This window comes from Bombyx mori, chromosome 11 (assembly GCF_030269925.1).
Source record: "Bombyx mori chromosome 11, ASM3026992v2".
Lineage (NCBI taxonomy): Eukaryota > Metazoa > Arthropoda > Insecta > Lepidoptera > Bombycidae > Bombyx > Bombyx mori.
Window position 1 is genome coordinate 18,794,680 of NC_085117.1, and position 20,912 is coordinate 18,815,591.

The 20,912-nt window shown below is 37.6% G+C and overlaps 1 protein-coding gene and 2 long non-coding RNA genes across 3 annotated transcripts in view; 2 read left to right on the top strand and 1 right to left on the bottom strand.

Annotated features, from left to right (window-relative positions):
- LOC134199745 (uncharacterized) overlaps positions 1-15,609 on the top strand; it is a 166,182-nt gene extending 150,573 nt beyond the window's left edge. The window contains exons 5-6 of the long non-coding RNA XR_009974367.1: positions 2,106-2,161; positions 14,581-15,609. This is a non-coding gene — a long non-coding RNA (uncharacterized LOC134199745). The remainder of the gene's footprint in view (positions 1-2,105; positions 2,162-14,580) is intronic.
- Positions 672-1,778, bottom strand: LOC134199746 (uncharacterized). The gene is made up of 2 exons (XR_009974369.1): positions 1,449-1,778; positions 672-1,250 (listed from the first exon to the last, which is right to left on the bottom strand). It is a non-coding gene; the product is annotated as an uncharacterized LOC134199746 (long non-coding RNA).
- A 2,942-nt stretch (positions 15,610-18,551) lies between the features above and the next one.
- LOC134199757 (uncharacterized) lies at positions 18,552-20,643 on the top strand. The gene is made up of 2 exons (XM_062671293.1): positions 18,552-18,562; positions 20,220-20,643. Exons 1-2 carry the CDS (start codon positions 18,552-18,554, stop codon positions 20,641-20,643), a joined length of 435 nt encoding a protein of 144 aa, XP_062527277.1.
- The last annotated feature ends 269 nt before the right edge of the window (positions 20,644-20,912 follow it).

The following is a 20,912-nucleotide window of genomic DNA, read 5'->3' on the forward strand; positions in this document are numbered from 1 at the left end:
CTCACTTCATAGACGTCTCATTTTATCTAGTCTGCGAGCTCTATTTGCTTCATAATAAAAATGTGTCTTTAAATCTTATGCAGTAAAGTTCAATTTCCCATCCAACAGTATTCGTGTCGATGCACTTCTCGTCCTCGACATTCAAGCCATTAGAATTGTATCTTTAACGCTAGCGCCATAAGGTTGAATAACGTATGCGTCTAGTCCACTGAAAAGTTAGGTCGGAATATGGAGTTTATAGTACTCGTTCATAGTCTTCGATCAATAATAGTACTAGATTAAAGATCAGGAACAAAAATAAGACGCTCCAGTGGCCACGTTTGCAGACACGAAAACATCTTCATTTCTTATAAAAAAGTTTAATAATGTTAACGACTTCAGTTTATTATAAACCCTAATACTTAAACATAAAGTTTAATTACCATTGCAAAATATATGTGTTTAGGTCCTTTCGTCAGAAAAAGAATATTATGGAATAAATTTAAAATGTCACTTGAACATAAAAAGACATCAGTACAAAAATATTTATTCTAAAATGATACTTAAAGCGTAATTTATAAGGTTAAAAATATTTGTTTAAAATTTCGTGCTTATTGTATTGTGGAACTAGATGTAGTTCTTGGTATTACATTTCAATGCTCAGAACACAGTAAGTATTGAAAGACATAGAGTTGCAGAATATACATATTTGTTTTAGGTTTGTTTTGTATGGTCGCAACTATTTTTGACCGATTCAAAAAAGTAGTAGATAATATTTTACATTGCCGCTATTACAACAAATAGGTGATAAAAAATAAAATTGAATAAAGTAAAAAAAATATGAAAGGAAACACGAAACATGTTTTCCACGTATTCTTTATACAGAAGTAATTAAAACAATAATGTAGGTTTAATTACCTTTAAACAGATTCAGTTTGTTATAAAGCTGTCTTTTAGAAGTCATTTTTATATGAGCGGTTTCTTTTTTACAAATATAATGTAATCTTATATCAATGAATTCTTCTATAATCAGTTTAATTTAGGCTTATTTTATGGCTGTGTTCGTTTCCCCCAGAAAACAAATCCTTTTCAGCATATACGCTTAAAATATTTACACATACATATAAAGTTTTTTTAATACTTTTTTGCATTGATTTGCCACCACCATTGAACAATTCTAGAATTTTTATAAGAGTTCTATATTTCTTCTCCTCTTTCTTTCGCGACAATATATATCCATTGTGCACAGCAACAAGGGGCTACTAGGAAATCTACAAACAAAAATAACATTATAAAATAACAAAACTACTCTATGCATTCCCTGTTCAAGAATTGGTGATGTTTGTTACAATAGTTGGTGTCTTGTTGCAAACATTGGCCAAACAATTACAATATTCGTAAATTGTGTTTTATTTACAATATAATTGTGTTTATTATTTTATGAAAAACACTTAATAATATAAATTTACCAAAAAAAGATATTCCTTCCAAAACCTTGGTGTTACGGTGGTTTTTTACTCAGTTTTTGAACGCGCATTGCAGCGTTTTGACGTCTTAGTGTTGGCTATGATTGGACCATACTAATTTGAAATAAGACCACAAATTTATTTGTGGTCTTATTTTTCGGGCCGTTTTTGAAGCGCTAATCGCGAATCTAGTAGTATTATTGATCGAAGTTCATAGTACTATCGTAGTATCGCTTGTATGTGTGCGCGAGTGCATTCGAGTGCTCGTAGTAGTGTGTAGTTTTACCAGTGAATGGACTTATGTCGCGTTTGAGGCAGAGTTGTGGTTTTATCGATTTTTTTTTTTTTCATTACGTCGCGGCTCTTTGCTCCGAGTGTGGGGGTGTGGGAGGCGGAGGAGGGGTGGCCAGTACAACTTTGTCGTTGCATTGGCGGGAACACGTTTTCCATTATTGTTCTGTTTAATGTCTGAGTCGTATCGACTGTCGTTACCGGGCGTACTCGCTTGTCCGGAGTTCAGATTTCCCGAGAAGACGTTTGTTTGCGATGTCGATGTCGCTACGTACAGATTAGTTTTATGTGTGCTACTTCCAAAGATTAGCTGATCGTTAATTAAATGCTGAACGATGTTCTAATGTTTGTATATTGTTTTAATTGCAGGTACTACTTACGTGTTGTTCCGGAGATCGACGCCAATATTACCGCTTGCGGCAATGGTAAATGATACTTTTATATCATCATAAAATTAGACATCCTAACGTGAGTCAAGTTTTCACGTTAGGATGTCCAAGGGATCCACTAGTATACATACCATCAGTCAATTTTCCATGTGATGGTCTATGATACATACACCCTTTGTCATATGGGTTTATGGGTACCACCACCATCCGGTTTCTGCCGCGTAACAGTCTTGCGGTCGGATTTGATGGGTCGGGACAGCCGTTGTACTGTACAATTGAGACTCGGACCTCATGTCTCAAGGTGACGTCCGCACTGTGATGTCTAGTGAACATGTGGACTGTGCGCTCGTTGATATGTTCAGACAATTTAACAAAAGCATTTTGAGAGGTGAAAGGCTATTTGGTTTAAGCGTCATTTTGCTTAATACGCTACATTTATCTTTACAATTAGAGTCAACAGTTTGATGTTTTTAACTGAATTTCAGTTAAGCTTACTACTCCATTGAAATATCTAAAGATTTTTTTGTTATGATATTTTTTTCAACTTTTAAGCTTTAAATTACTCTCCTCCTGTACAGTTGCAAAAATGTCGCTTAAACCAAATAGTCTTTCACCCCTCGATTTAATGTTTATAACATTCACAAACCAGTTTTAGAGCTCATTTCATACAGTATTCTTAACTATCTCCATTATATAATATCAATATAAACTAATTATCATTATTCATTATTAATCATATTTCTTGCTATTATTAATATTATTTATATTATTTACCGAATTATTTTGTTCGACTTTTAAGGCACCCTTGGTACAATGTTAAATACTAAAATTTTTATTTAAAATTTAAAAGGCGGTTCTTTTTTTGGAAATTATTGGTATTGAAAATTGGGTATGTACGAACTTGATAGAAGAACATCTAAAAATTTTAAAATTAAAACTTAATTCGCTTTTTTTTTAATTGAGTCAGTATTGTTTGTGTATTGTAATAGCCACCCAAACCTACTGTTTTTTTGAAGATCCTTCCTCGTCATCTTTTGACAATTCTTATCATTGTTTCTACTACATAGTATAAAACAAAGACGCTTTCTCTGTCCCTATATCTGTCTGTCCCTATGTATGCTTAAATCTTTAAAACTACGCAACGGATTTTGATGCGGTTTTTTTTAATAGATAGAGTGATTGAAGAGGAAGGTTTATAAGTATAATAACATCTATTAAATAGTGGAGAATTCAATAATAAATTACAGTTTCCGAAGCGAAGCGAAGCGCTAGTTGCTTCTACAACACAGTCGATTTTTTAAATTAGACGAAATCAAATCGAGTGTCAATTTAAGGTTTATTTTTTCTGCAGAGTGCCCATTCTTTCTGATTTGAAGGTCTGTGTATAGCAATATCCATTACCCTTACGTTGTAAATTACTAGAATGAAGTTGCTGTCATTTGGCATACCCTATGTACTAATTCATAACCTCCGTTTTATCAATTGGAAACAAGAAGGTTTTTTTTTAATATATACGTTTCATTGTGTGTGTGTTCCTGGATAAAAATAATTGTGTGTTTGTTTATACATATATAGTTAAGTACCAGTTTATGTGTCGGTATTGTTGATAGTGACTATGGGTACAGACTAAACAACGAACTTTATAATGGTTGTAATGCAGAATTTAATTGTAAATAAACATTCATAATTATTTTTTTTAGTGAACATGACATCTGTGTGCATTTTAATAGGGGGCAAGCTCGTATGGGATATCTATTAAGGTGTACTGCCTATTTCTGCTGCGACTGTCATGCGGTCCAGTTTCCAGTGAGATAGACGTTCTACAACTGAGACTTTGATTTCATGGCCCACATTTTGCTGAAGGCATTTGCGATGTGATGTTTAGGTGAACATTTAGCTCCGTCCATAGTTTAGGCCGTCGGGGAGCCGTATCGTAATTGTATAACTATTGATTGTTTCATTGATTGATTGATTGATTGTTCAAGAACTAATTAGGGCGTTAATACTTTTAAGGGTTCACAGCACGTATTATCACTCCCTAGTACTGAAGATAGGAATTCTGGGAAGAAGTTATTTGTAGGACAATATTATGATTGATGCTTATTACTGAAAAGGCATAAGTAGAGGGTATTTTGCACCTTTACGAGACCAGGGTAATCTGGTTAATGGTCACACGGAATATTATTACACCCACGAGATTCTCTGGAGCTCATATAAAATAATATGTTTCCAGACGAAGCCGGTTCAGCTTGGGCGCACGTAACACGATAAGTTTCACTAATTAGTTAGAGCAAGGATTTATCCGGTTTCAGGCGGTTTGGTGCGGTTGTCGGTAGCTTGCGAATGTGTAAGCTCAACCCGCGCCGCGAACATTGTACTCGGCTGACAGGTGCCAATCAGGTGTATGTGGTACTCGTCAGTCCGGTTCATAACATTGATATCACCATAAACAGCATATAATAATAATGTAGAGAATCATGTTTGGCTGTACATTGAAGAAAAATAAAAAAAATTAAAAGATTTATTTTATTTTATTGCTTAGATGGGTGGACGAGCTCACAGCCCACCTGGTGTTAACTGGTTACTGGAGCCCATAGACATCTACAATGTAAATACGCCACTCACCTTGAGTTATAAGTGCTAAGGTCTCAGTATAGCTACAACGGCTATCCCACCCTTCAAACTGAAACGCATTACTGCTTCACGGCAGAAATAGGCAGGGTGGTGGTGGGTACCTACCCGCGCGGACTCATAAGGGGTTCTACCATCAGTAATTCCGCAAATTATAATTTTGCGGGTTTGATTTTTATTACACGATGTTATTCCTTCACCGTGGAAGTCAATCGTGAACATTTGTTGAGTACGTATTTCATTAGAAAAATTGGTACCCGCCTGAGATCTAAACGAAAAAACAAATAAATTTTCTATAATTCTCGCACATCTCTGGTGGAACTACTAAACGAATTTTTATCTAGTTTTCAAAAGGAGATAGAGTTTAATTTAGATAATCACGTACCTGATAATATAATATTATTAATAAGAAACGAATCCTATTTGTCTTTTACGTTTTCACGTTCCAAGCGACTGAACTAATTTTTGACGAAATTCGGTATGCAAATAGTTTGAACCCTGGGAATATAGGCTACATTTCATCACACTGCCGAGTGTGGGGCTCCGATTACGCGATACGTGTGAAAAGCTAACCAGTATATATAAAGAATTATTTAAAAAAAAAAAACAACAGCGACAAGAATTATTTAGAAACAAAACTGGGTCAACACAATGCAAGTGCTGATTATGAGTAATATCTTCTATTATGTAAAATAAATGTTTGTGCATATATTTGTCAGTTGATTCTATTGACTTGAAACTTGATATAGTGACCGTTGACACTGACGAAAACATTACTGTCATAGTGTCATCAATGTACGGCAATCGCACTAATTGTAACGAATTAGCTTCAATAAAAAATAGTAACTAGTAATAGTTACTATTGTTGATCGAAGCGAATTATTATTATTATTATTATTTTGATTGCTTAGATAGGTGGACGAGCTCACAGCCCACCTGGTGTTAAGTGGTTACTGGAGCCCATAGACATCTACAACGTAAATGCGCCACCCACCTTGAGATATAAGTTCTAAGGTCTCAAGTTTACTTACAACGGCTGCCCCGCCCTTCAAACCGAAACGCATTACTGCTTCACGGCAGAAATAGGCAGGGTGGTGGTACCTACCCATGCGGACTTACAAGAGGTCCAACCACCAGTTTATTAACTTATTGATTCAGTACAAGATCATACAGAATGTCGCCGGTTCTTCTCAGTGGATCGCGATTCCGATCCGGTGGTAGATTCTGCGCAGCATTGCTAGTGTTAGCAATTTCTCTCAGGTTGAGCCCGTGAGCTCTCCTACCCGTCCGGTCGTAGCTGGAATAGCCTCTCGATACCATCGAATAGGTAGGGAAGTATACAAAAAAAAACAGAATGTCGATAGGTTGGGCACACATAATAAACGTTTGCTTCCGATAATAAAAAGGATCAATGAATAATTCTAACGTCGATGTCCTGATTTTGAAAGTATTTATGCATCCGACCTAAATACGGAACGAATGCCAGAGAAAAAATGAGATAAATTTAAAAGAAACATATCAACACGTGCACTCAGAGTTCATTTGTTTGTTTTATAATCGGGGAAACTACGTTCGTACTGCACTAGGATTCGCATTCGGCTTCACGCGGCCGTGGATATTCAATTAGTACAATCACTAACTAAAATAATACGTTTTTAGTTTTCTTTTGCTTGTTCATCAATGGGAAACCGGACAGTTCTTATTCTTCGAAATTGTCCCGTTTCTGCCCCGATGCAGTCATAAGTTTCGGATTTTTACTGGTGGTAGGACCTCTAGTGAGTCCGCGAGGGTAGGTACCATCACCCTGCCTAATTCTGCCGTGAAGCAGTAATGCGTTTCGGTTTGAAGGGTGGGGCAGCTGTTGTAACTATACTTGAGACCTTAGAACTTATATCTCAAGATGGGTGGCGCATTTACGTTGTTGATGTCTATGGGCTCTAGTAACCACTTAACACCAGGTGTGCTGTGACCTCGTCCACCCATTTAGCAATAAAAAATATTTTTTTCAAGGCCTTTAGTTACATTTGTGTACGCAATACCAGAGCTGCACAGCGTGTAATTGAGCCATCGGCTGATCTGCTCATCTTTCTCCTTGCAACGCGTTGCTCAGTGCTGAGGGTTGTTACTTTTACGGAGCCTTTTTGTTTGGACTATGTTCTTCCATTCCTTTTTTTTATTGCTTAGATGGGTGAACGAGCTCACAGCCTACCTGGTGTTAAGTGCTTACTGGAGTCCATAGACATCTACGACGTAAATGCGCCACCCACCTTGTGATATAAGTTCTAAGGTCTCAAGTATAGTTACAACGGCTGCCCCACTGCCAAAAATAGGCAGGATAGTGGTAGCTACCGGTGCGGACTCACAAGGGGTCCTACCACCACTAAAAATTCCTTCCTGTCCTCTGCGCAGTGGATAGCGACATTGATGCTGGAGTCCAATGACCGGACCAGCGCATGGGATTATCGGTGATGAGTAGTTTTCGAGATTGTTCTGATCATATGCGACAATTAAAAAGAAACAAGACGGCAAATGAAACCATTCCGTGAATAGTGATTAGTAAGAGACGTGAACAATGTGAATGAGATGAAAAGGAGTGTTAGGTTATGAAAATAGTTTTTAAAAATTAGTTAAATAATTTAGTATAACTTCAGGAACGTGCGGCCGCCGTATTAGCGTTCTTCTTGAATTGGTTTCACAGTGATTGTTTTTTTTTCTTTTCTTAAATAACTGTTGGAGCTTTTGCAAATACGTGCGGACTGGTAGGTGAGCACACGGGCTGAGAGAATTTGCTAACATTAGCCCTAGCGAGTACAGTGCTTTGCTGAACTACCACTGGATCGGTATTCCGACTCATTGCGACTAACCGGCGAGCGATATTCAGTGGGCTGACCTCATTCCACTGCTTGGAAAGCTTAAAAAGCACTGAGAGTCGATCCGAATAACTCGACAAGATATGCTCTGAGCGACGAGGTTACGCCTGAAACGTGAAATACGCCTGATACTGCTGAGTAAAAAGCACAGTTTTCGGTACGAGATCGTTCACGTAAATTTTCAAAATTAAAATAAGGGTAGTCATAAATAATGTGGAAGGAAATAGGCCTAGAGGGCGTCCCGTGCGCTGGTCCGATCAGAGTAAGACGACTTTGCACTCCAGCATCAATGTCGCTATCCACTGCGCGGAGAACAGGAAGGAATGGAGGAACATAGTCCTAACAAAAGTGCTTCGTAAAGTTCACGACAATCAGCTCTGAGGAATACGACGCACGCAGGAGGAGGAGTCATAAATAGACAAACGCACATCGATTCTTCTCGTTTAAGATATTTTAAAAACGTATATGTTTCACAGCGCGGTTCACTGTGTTATTACAATATCTCACTCTCGATAGCTTTAACCTTAAAAAAGATTCGTTCTGCCCAGACACATTTGTCAGTGTTTGTTTTACGTTTTTTATTTGTACATCGATGTAACACGACGCGACATTAATTATATCGGAGCACACAAATGTTCTGGCCGCTGAATCTTTCGTTATTTTAAATATTATTTAACGCCAGGCGATAAAAGAAAGAAATGGCCCGGTTGATTAATGGGATTTATTTAATCGCCTTGACGGATTAGTGCGGTTTCCTCAGCAACCGTCTCTAGTGACGGTCATTTGCAGCAAACGTTGACGGACAAGTTCACGGTATACCTACTTGAAACCGCATAAAAGCTGCCGTCGTTCTTGTGATAGATTCTACGAAGCACTGCTCTTGCTAGGGCTAGTGTTAGCAAATTCATCAGGACAGAGCCCTTTGAGCTCACCTACTCGCTCGGTGAAGCTGGCATAACCCCTTGGGATTATCAGCATTTAAAGAAAAAAAAGAGATATATAAGTTTATGTGAACGATAGAACCGCCTGGGTTTGAAATTGTGCTCGACACTACTGAACAGATTTTGGGTCAGGAGCACAGTAATGTGGACCTCTTATCACGCTCATTCCATATACATAATTTGATAAATTTTACACATCGCTCGTATTGGAAAAGAGCAAGTTCCGTGTTTCGTGCAGATTCTTCTCAGTGGTAAAACTGCATTCCGAATCGGTGATAAAGTTATAATTATTCGAAAGTGCCCGTAGAGATTGACTTGAATAAAAGGACACTGTCATTATTTTTTTATCGACCACATTGGCTAGACGGCTTAGTTCGTCGTATCTTTGATACTAATCAACGCCACGTGAACCGTGAATTTTTATATAGAAAATATATCTTTAAAATTATATCCTTAATCATTATAAGCGAGAAGTGCTTGCATAATTTAAAACAAGTAGTTTTCTTTTTTACAAAAAGTTAAACCCAAGAATAATTATCTTATCCATTAACTTCGCACAAATTTCTCAGTTCTCCCATACGCACATACTTTTAAGTGAAGACGGTAGATGTTAAAGTTGATCCAAGTGTCCGCTCTGGGCGCCTGCGTCATCGAACGTAATTTGACATCGTTTTAAAAGAAAAACTAAGATTTGCTCAGGTGTTTAGTTACCACGCCAAATGCGGCCATTGTTGTTCTTATGTACACATGTATGTCACCGGGTCAGCGGTGTATATGAATTGATCAAGATGTTGCGAAAAATTAACAGAAAATATTATTAACGCGGGTAGACACGAAACCATACCAAAGGAATTGGTATGATCAACACTTTTGAAACTTAAAGATTTGTAATTAAAATTCAGAACTCAGGCTCATTAGTAAATCGTGATTTACGCTGAGCTGCTGGGTTGTAATTATATACAACAATTAAATAAAACTGATTCGTGGTACGCAATCTTGATGAAGATAGTTTTAGAACGCTCTAATCGTTGCCAGTCGATCGTAAAGCCATCTCTCATAATAAAATCTGTGAGAACAACATAAACATAACATTGATGTATACAACAATTAAAGTTAACGAGCCGGATACGTATACGACGCATTACTCTTCTTTACAACAAATTTAATTGATTCGTGACAATCCTCGGATGTATTCAATTTCAATTATCATATCAAATATCCTATAAAATAAAAAGAATGTGAAGAAGAAAAAAAACTTTAATTACATTTGGTAAATTTCCACGCTATACGATTGTGAATATGATAAATGAATTCCCAAGCCGATAGGGAATCTGTGAACATAAATAATGTAACAAAACTATTCAACGATGTTGCTATGGAGATATTATCGAAAATATTCATCGCGGGAGCGTCTGTAAACTTCATAAAAAACGCTATTACGTATTGAGGGCAAACAAGAAATATCAAAATCAAAATGAATAGTATTGTAATCAGGAAAAAGGGATATTCTTGGCAAGTATTGCTATACCTAAACCATCAACTGGACCCTTTTCCGCACACATTCGGACTTCAAATTGTGGCTCTTGATTCGATGGTCGACGTAACAAATTAGATGGAGCTTCCGATTCTTTATATAAGCTATCAGAGCGAGGTCATGTTAATTTGGAGTTAATGTAGGATTAGGAAACGGGGTAAATAGTCAAGATTACCGCGGGGAGTGGGCGGAATCGAGGCCATGACGAAACTCTGATTGATAACGTTCCACTAAATTCTGATAACCGGCCGATGTTGCTATGCGCAAAGATATTGTGCGCCTACCTACGGTCGGAGCTCGACGCCGCACAGTGGGTCGATACTATGATTTTAGTGACTTAGGCATCAACTTTGTTTTTTTACATTTTTCTTTATGTAGATAGATAGAGCTCGTTAATCTAAATAATAATTGTTTTAGGCAAAAATTACAAAAACTTTATAGTTTGGTCAGAAAAATGTGTTTTGTGATTTTTTTGTATGGAGCGGGTCACATTAAATTAAATTCCTGCTAAGTACCGTGAGGTCCCGCTTTGAAACTTTATTTTCCTTACACCTTGTCTAGTCTACTATCATTTGATGCTATGAACATGTGCATAAAGTTGCAACTCTGCCAAATAAATGGATCGAAAAAAATGAATAAATACATAGAATAAAAACCTTTATATTTTTTTTCGTAAGTGCTTTTAAGTTAAATTTGATATGGATTAGTAAGTAAAAGCACGTAATGATACCCATAATTACATAATACCTAACAACAATACATTTAATAGGTCTCTAATTAAGCAATCTCTCTAAGTTTTGTATATTTTGTTTCACCATTCGATCTTTGGGCCAGAAGACAAAAGAAAATTGTGTAAAATATCCTCATTAGTCGACGTTCTACTTATTTTTCTAGAATAACAACTCTCTGTATATTTCCGAAAATCTTTATTGAGAGCTTCCGCTGCCTCTTCCGAGAGCTTACCTATTCGAATGGCACCAAAGTTCTTCAATATTGTATATCACCGCCGTGAGCCAACAATTTATGGATACTGGAAGGCATATAATAACAGGGATATAAATTAACATACAATTCTGCAGTATATCTACAAAATTCGGAAAAATTGGAAAGGTCCACGCGCTCTCCAGATGCAACAGTCTGAAGAATCAAGTGAAACCTCTCTATTCAATCTTTACGTATTCCTGTTATGCGGGCTGTTCCTACTGCATCCCTGAAAAATCTTCTGGCAGTATTGCCATCATTGGTTGTTCCTACTTCTTGCTTGACAACATCTATAAGTAAACCGCATTAATTTTTAAACGCTTGCTGTATAGGGCTCTTTCTGATTGATATTTTTTCTTTGTCATCCCCCCTTGCAACCCTATTTCTCGAAGTCCAAACGATAAGACGCAAACAAAAAAGTGTCATATAAAAAATAATCTCACAGGAAACTAAATACATACGATGAAAAAATTGTGAAGTAATAAAATTATATTTACCGATATGAAGTAAGCACTCCATGCATCTTATCCAGGCATGTAAAGATGGCATTCCATGCTGGAATATTTCTTCATTATTTTCTCTTTAACAAGCAAGTGACTCCAAAAAACTCTGACGGTTTTGCTTTGCAAATATCACAGACAGCAGAAAATGTTTCTGACAAATATGAGGTTATTTTGCCGTCTATCATCGTCATGTGCAATTGATGCTTCACTTCAACTTGTTTGATTTTTTATGGCTGAACTCTTTCTATTTCTTCTGTTATGCTAGCTTTTATAATTGCCACTGTTGACTGCGTTTCTTCTGTAAATTTAAACATTATTGGACGGCAATAAAAAGTTGATTAGGGTAGATCGTTTTCCCAAACAACTGTTCCATCAAATTTCTGAAGCCTTATAGGAACTAGACTGACCTAAAAATAGATGAATCATTAAACTCTGATTCAGTGTTCTGTTTATAATTACTTTGACCTGGGGCTCTATCAAAGCCTATTTGATTATAAGCAGTAGCTCTCTTGCTGAGTCCAAATCCGAAGTAATCACATCTAAAAGCCTATAAAGCGCCAAGTTTAGTAATGCTTGCATTTTAATAGCAGCTCCTTCTTCAGTAATAATTACCTCGTCTTTCCCTGGATAACATTTGGTCTTTTCTTGCTTAATTTTATATTAAGAAGGGTATAAATCAGACCCATTTTCACTTGCTGCTTCTCTTAGGTTTATATACTGCCACTTACTTAATTTAAGTGAAACTAATAGTGCCTTATCGGGAGAATATGTACTACTTTGCACTTTACTTGTACTTAAACACTCCTTAACTTTTTCTAGATCTTCGGGGTGATTTGACTAGTGGTTCATTATTTATCCTACATCTTCATTTCCAGTGTTTCTCAAACTATCAATTGTAGTAGCTTTCATTTCATCCGGGGAAAACGAAAGCGATTGGTAAGTTTGTTCAATGCGTCTTCGTTTTTGCCTGGATCCCAATTCTTCAAAAGGTTTTCGAGGTGTAAAAGTAGATGTCGAAGCTTCTGTAGTACATTAGAGCGTGGTACATTTTCAACATCTTCAGTATTAGAAATCTCGAGCCTTTCCTGTGCAGTGTTGATAGCTTCAGGTATCATTCGTTTTCATATTGCACTTATATTTGAACAAAAGTGCGTACCGAATTTTTGGAGCTCAATACATTTCTCTTCGGTCACGTTTATTTGATGTTGTAGGAATTGAAAGAGTTTTTTTATTATCAGACAGCGACTGTAGTTGCTCTCTTAAAATCATAAATAATTCTAAATTGTTAACAAAATTATTCATTATAACGGAAAAAGGAAGATCACAACGACAATCACGAGATGTTAGTAGTAGTACGAATAAACGAACACTAGTTAGTATATAATAAACATGGTCAAAAATGACCAAGATACTTCCAGAGACAAACAAATGTTTACTATATTTTCTACTACCCAGTAATGGCTGCTTAACTAGTTTTCCTCATTAAATAATGTTAACTATCCTAATAATTAGAGAGATTGCTTAATTAGAGACCTACTAAATGTATTGTTGTTAGGTATTATGTAATTATGGGTATCATTACGTGCTTTTACTTACTAATCCATATCAAATTTAACTTAAAAGCACTTACGAAAAAAAAAAAAAAGGTTTTTATTCTATGTATTTATTCATTTTTTTCGATCCATTTATTTGGCAGAGTTGCAACTTTATGCACATGTTCATAGCATCAAATGATAGTAGACTAGACAAGGTGTAAGGAAAATAAAGTTTCAAAGCGGGACCTCGCGGTACTTAGCAGGAATTTAATTTAATGTGACCCGCTCCATACAAAAATATCACAAAACACATTTTTCTGACCAAACTATAAAGTTTTTGAAATTTTTGCCTAAAACAATTATTATTTAGATTAACGAGCTCTATCTATCTACATAAAGAAAAATGTAAAAAAACAAAGTTGATGCCTAAGTCACTAAAATCATAGTATCGACCCACTGTGCGCCGGCGGGCTATTCGAAACGATCACGAGACCCGTTCGTACTGATGTTTGACGAAGACGTTTGCTTCTTTCTTGTTTTGCGTTATTTTTAAACTACTAGTGGCCGGAAATGTTTCAAATTTGAGATACGATTTATACAAAATCCAAACAATGAGTTGTAATAACTATAAATTGCCGATGTATTTAAAAAATAAATACATCGAAGTATTCTATTCTTAAATCTCAGTGTAGTTTTCCTTCGCCTAGATAATAATAAGCATACAAAGATATTTAGTAGGGCAGTTCGGATAAAATTAGCTTCAGTAGATTTTCGACAAGATGACTATGCCGCTCGGTCATTGCCTCATTGTCTGTCCCGCATTATTGATCCGAAACTTGTCTAAAACGCCGAATCATCTGGTACATATTAATCTTTCCTCACCCTGCCACCCCTTGTCGGATTTATTGTGGTATTTGGCATACTCAGCTAGATTTACTTATGTAAGTGCATTTCACAGTTTCTACAGTGTTTTTGTCGGCTCAACAACAAAGGGCGCAATTAAATTCTATAGCTGTCAATCCATTAACAGCATTATAAGTAAAAGCTCGAGGGGCTTCCACTTACAGATTGCAGAACGACTCCTGACTGACTTTACAGTTTTCTGTTTTGAATTTACTGTTTTTTACCGAAATTATGTCCCCAAGAGTGCATTGGGGTTATTAACATTTATATCTTCACATTAATAGCTGGTTTAGTTTTTTTCTAGATTACTTCATAATTAAAAAAAACAGTATGTGATTAAGAGGGAACTGTTTTAATATGTGTATTATTGTCATCTCTAGTTTCTTCGTATTCATTTTCCTCAATAAAGACATTAAATCATTATCACGTTTCGTTATCTATATCCCTGTTCCTTCTTCATATAGTATCATTTTTACGACAAGACTGACCTCATTTGGTTGTTATAAAAAATGAATTTCAAGAATGTATCTTAATTTAGATTAAAATTGTTGTTCCAGATTGAACGCGACACGTCCGATGCAGAAATATTGTCTTATATCATCATCTATATTGTTGGATGAGGTCATCTTGGTCCGCCAGTATTGAGTTAGACTCTACTCGTTACAATCTCATGATTTGTGGTCTCATTATCCTATTAACATCTGGAATACGACGAAACAAGCAGTTATCATTTATCATTGAACCTTTGTTTGTTTATTTATATGTTGAGTACCTGATAGTGTTGAGCTGTTGTTTCGTCATTTCTTAGGGCTGGTCCGTTTGTAACGTGAAGTAGTCCAATATTATCTAATGTTTCTGAGAATACTCGTTTTATGATATGGAGTGATCACAGAGGAAGCCGTAAAGACGCACTAGCATGTTCTCCGACTATCAACATACTGAGATCGTTATTTTCCCGTTTTTTCCGTTTTCCTTTGCGATCTTAACGTGTTCACGCATTTGTATACGAGTCGGTTTTAAATTTTATGTTTTTATTGTTAATTTATTGTATCGTACTTTATGTTTTTTGAATACCATTGACTAACAAACACTAAACAATTCTAACGCATGACCTTTTTATTTTTACTTTATCAACTCGCGAGTGTGCATGACTTTAAGGATTATTTTAATTGTTTTATTTTGAATTATTATTATTAATGTATAGTTATTGTTTTTTAAATATTTATCACGATAATTAAGACATCATTAGAAATTTATTTGACTTTGTAGTTTTAATGTTATAAAATGATTGATTGTTATTTAGATAATTAAATTAAATGCAAATGTTTACTTCAACAATTTGTGGCCAAGCAAATTGATGATCAATATCTGTCGTACGCCTTGCTCCATAAAACTTGATTTTAGGTTTAAAATGATTCACTTAAATTCGAGTTTTAGTTAAGCATAGCAGCAATATCAGTGTGATTGCATTCTCGTTTTTTATATGATGAAAAATTTGATCATGCAATCTGTTATAATTACGTAATTGATTATTAGATTATAATTTATTTTTTCATATGTTTAGTTGAATAAATGTTTCGGCATGATTTATTGGTTTGATTCCGATCCCACGTGTCACCGGTTCCCACAGCAGTTTCGCATGTCTCATTATGCTCGTGAATGGCTGGCCTGGATGGAGGTCGGGCATAAAGTCATTTTTCAATTAATACAATGTCATAAGGACGAAGCGACCTCTCCTTCGAAACGGCCGAGACCCATGCACGCCGTCTCTTGTCATTCGACATTCCACCTTATTCCTTCCCTGTTAATTGTAAAATTTTATTTTATTTTCCGTAGAGCAAATAGCATTATGCAAATTTGTACAGTTGCCGGTGGTGCTGCGTTAACGTAAATTATGGCGTCGGGTCACGGAGAGGTCGTCATCATTTTGCAACGATACAGCGCTCAGCAGTCTGCCTAGAAAATGTTATATTCTTAAGTAAACATCTTTAATGTTTTAATACGTTGTGTGTGTGTTAGTGGAACACAGCTGACAGTGTTTGTACGAAACTAAAACAAAAAATAGTGCCGCTGGAAAAAAATATATCATTTAGGTCAGTGCGTTCCGATGCACGTCTACATTTTAAATTCACGGTTAATGTAGGTCAGGGCACATACAGACTTTTTTTTATCGAATACAATATAAAACTCAATTTGATTGTTTGGACAAAAAATAATATTGGATTTATAGTATCATCACAACGATAAATAGTAGAATTCATTACATATAAAACAATTTCAGAACATTGTTTTGGTATTTTAAAATTTGTCATTCTCATTATCATCGTTAACGTCCTGATATAGTTCACTGTTGGACATAAGGCTCACGTAACCTAAACATCTGACCTCTGAGTTTCTCGCCGGATCTTCTCAGCGGGTGGCGATTCCGATCCGGTAGCAGATTCATTCGCGAAGCAGATACCCTTGAGCTGTTAGGTCTCCTTTGGAAGGCGCTCGGGCAGTTGTTAGCAAATTCCACCCCTCCTGGCTGAGCCTTTGCTCGCCAATCTGTCCTGGTGAAATTGGAGAGGCCTCCGAGCCACCAGTAATACCCCAAACATAAGGCTCTCCGAAGGCATGGCGTGCGACCCTATTCTGGGCAGTTTTAATCCACTGCCCGTTATCTTGCGCTTATCATCGCTCAATCTTGTTACCGAGCTTCGTATATTACGTATCCCGGTACGTGGTCTCCACTCGTCTAGGTACGTGGTCTCCAAAGGCTTGTTTATTTTCAAATTAAAGTTTAGTAAAAACGAAAGCGTATTTCTCAATATTTTATTATTATTAAAAATATGGTCGTAATGCAAATGTTGATACGAACTGCCCGCGTCTGGTGAAATGATTAATTAATCGTTGTTAATCCGTCGGCGTTATCGCTTCTGATCTAGCCACGGTCGTTGACCGGCGTGTTTGAATATGTTTAGTTACATAGTTTTTCTTATCGCTGTAACTAAGCGGACCGCGAAATTGATGTTGATGCGACACTGGCTTTGGCACGCAATTTTTTTTGTGACGTTCGAAAATACGTGGCGGCTTTCGACGGAAACCCGAAAGTCGATTTGTACACCTTTCTAATGATACTGAACTCGCTCGCAGTCAACGATACGACAACATACCAATAGTGTTTCCGCTGTTTCTTTTTAATTGGCGAAATCGATAAGCTAGATTGGTGATCAGTGGTATCTAGAACCAACAAACAACAAATGTGCTAGGCTTGTACATATATAATGAATAAATATTTAATAGTATGCTAATATCAGTAATACTCAAAGCGGAAATGCGTAACTGACATAATATTACAGTACCAGCCCGCGTGGGCTATTAATAAGCCCTTTTCCTTCAGGCCGGGACCGAACCTCTGACGAGGTTGCTTAGGGCTGTGCGCGATATATGGAACAAGCAGACTGCAACCAGACGCGCACTATCCCAAGGACGTCTGGCCAACGGGGACGTCGAGGGTTATAATACGCCCTAACCACAGAATAAAATAAATTGAATTATATGTATATAATATTAATACGTGAAGCAAAAACTTTGTATCCCTTTTTACGAAAATTGCGCGGACGGATGAGTATGAAATTTTCCACACTGATAGGAGAATATAGAGAAAAAGTGCACAAAGCTAATATTTTTTTTAAATAATGCATAAAAGATACATTAAATCAATAAAGAAAACATTACACACACCACATACCATGTATTTGACGCACACACGCATGCATACTATTTATTGTCAAACTTTTGTTCTTGACGTCTGTGGTCAAATTGAGAATAGATTAAATATTGTTTGTCTTTATTAATATTATTTTATAGTGTAGCCTTGGCGAAATTTGTAATTATAGTATGTGTACAAACTTACAATTCCAATTAATTATAGTCGAATTTCGACTACTGTGGGACCTCTAGTATGTATAAAACGCAAGCTTAAGACCACACGTCTTTCTGTCAACTAATTGCGCAAATGTTCAAAAGCCAGGTTCTATTTGAAATCGATATGTTTAGTTTACAAATGCCGCTAAATACATATCTAGCTATGTGCCGCACACATTCTTTTTCTTTATTAGATTTTTATATGAATTGGTAAGTAGGGGCGCCGTAACGTCTTCAGCTGACTCTAAGTTCCGTACTTATGGCCTTTAAAGCTAACTGACATCTGACAGGACTCGTGTCTTACTAAAAGGATTCAAAATACCGTTACACCAGATAAACTATCAGTCTGCCGCAATGAAAATTCCAAGTTTTTTTTAGTTTTCTGGTCGCCTTGAGAGGCTATGTCAGCGTAACTGCTATTGCTAATGAGGCGAAATTGCTAATGAGGACGATCTCGGTGTATTGTAAGTTGCTAGGTGTACGCTGAACCTTATCGACTTTACCGATCATTGATTGATTCATTCTGAAGGTGTGGTGGGATTGGGTAAAAGAGGCCTCATAGTATTGAGATAGAGCTTGCATCTGATTCATTCTCAAGGCGTCGTGAACTGTTGTAAAAATGACCTCACAGTAAGTCTGCTCCGCCTGAGTACAAGATATTCACTCATAAAAGAGCACAACCTCTGCTGAGATGGGCACAAGAATCTTTCGAAGTAAAGTAGTCATACTGGATTTGGACCTGGATAATGATAATTACTGCTTTAGGCTAGTTTCAGTGGATCTATGTGGACCACACTGACTGGCGGGTTTTATAGTCCCACAATTCTATGCTATCAATTATAAATAGAAGCAGGTCTCCGGACAGATCATTTGGATTACAATCAGAAGTGATTGCGAAAATGATTACTCGGAAATTGATTGGTAGTTTAAATAATAAAATTATATGACTACAGGCGATCAAAAGCTGCGAGCACATAAATAAAAGTTGTCACACAAGCGACTTTCGTGCTTACGAAATTTGGCGACTTAATTGGGCTGAATGATTTGGAAGTTGATCTTGTGGTCCAGTTTAAGCTGCGTCAAAAACATTTAGCTAGAACATTTAGGTAGAATTAGATAACTTTTTAAGGCATTCAGATAAATTGACCGAATAAGTATAGTCTTTTTTTATTTATTTATTTAATTTTTAGGTGGGTGGACCGGCTTACCGGAACCCGTAGACATCTACAACGTAAATGCCGCCACCCACCTTGAAATATACGTTCTAAGGTCTCAGTACAGTTACAACGGCTGCCCCACCCTTCAAACCGAAACGCATTATTGCTTCACGGCAGAAATAGGCAGGGTGATGGTTACTTACCCGTGCGGACTCACAAGAGGTCCTACCACCAGTAATTACGCAAATTGTAAAGATAAAGGCTGATGATGATGATGATGATGTTATTCCTTCATCGTGGAAGTTAATCGTGAACATTTTCTAAGTACGTATTTCATTAGAAAAATTGGTACCCGCTTGCGGGATTCGGTGCATAGTTACGACGGTTGCCCCACCCTTCAAGCTGTAACGCATTATTGCCTCACGGCAGAAACAGGCAGGGGGGTGGTTCCTACCCGCGCGGACTCTACTACTCTCAAGAGGTCCTACCACCAGTAATTAAGCAAATTATAATTTTTGCGGGTTTGATTTTTTATTTTTTTCTTTTCTTTTATTTTTTTCTTAAGACATGTCGCAATTAAGATAACTTTCATAAGACATACGAGTAATTTAAGCAATTATTAATATCCTGAATCGTTTTCGCATCGCTTGACAACTTTACTGGATGATGAACTTTTAATGTAAGTATGCGCACTTTCATACAACTCACTCAACGAAGTAAATGTAGTCTTCTTATCTCTGTTATAACGGTTCCAGTTTTTTTTTTTTTCTCGTATTTAATCGTATGGTGGCCGTGTGCTTCCATGAGCTTTTCACCTCTGACCTTTGATTGGTGAAATTAATCTTATAACGTCAAGAAGCGGTATGCTTTTTGAAGATGTTATGTAAGCGACTTTGTCTGAGTAGGATTTTGTCGTTTATGTCTTGCTCAGATCTAAATAGGCTGGATTCTGCTCAAGATTTTGAACTGCACAAAGGATTATTTCAGAACATGAGTATACACTCCTTAATATGTGTTTTAACGGCCGTCTGGTGTAGTGGTAAGTGACATGGCCACTACACAAGGGGGTCGCGGGTTCGAATCCCGCCAAGGGAAGATATTTGTATGATAAATATAAATGTCTTTTCCAGGGTTATGGATGTCTTCCGATTCAGTGTCGCCGCGACCCCGGTCGGTTCTGTTCGGGGCTTTTCCTTGCCCATCAGTGGCAGCGCTAGGGGTCCTCGTTGGGCCCAGAAGCGCCTCAACATCGAGCGGTTGCGTGAGGCGGCCATAGTGCAGGCGTGGCGTCTTGACTCGCTTGGCGAGCCAGCAGACGTGTGCGAGGGGGTGGAGCGTCTGCGCGAGGCAATGTCACGGGTGTGTGACGCTGCTATGCCTCGCGTGAGAGCTCTCGCTCCTAAGCGCCAAGTTCATTGGTGGACCGAGGAGATCGCCAGCCAGCGCCGGCTATGCGATATTAGTCGTCGCACATACCAGCGATATCGACGACGAAGAACGCGCCGGGACCCCAACGAGGAGGACCGCCTGTACGAAGTGTACAGGACAGGATAAGAACCCTGCGCTTGGCTATCGGGGAGGCGAAGGAGGCCGCCTGGAACGACCTACTGGCCTCGCTGGACCGTGACCCGTGGGGGCGGCCCTACAGGCTGGCGCGTAATGCGCTTCGCCGTTGGGCTCCTCCCGCAACCAGCACCCTGCCGCCGGAAACATTGCAGCGGGTAGTCGGGGGTCTGTTTCCCGATTTATCCGGGACGGCCTTCGTCCCCCCTGTGATGACAATGGCGCGGATTGCTGATAGCGAAGAGCTTGAGGACGTCTCC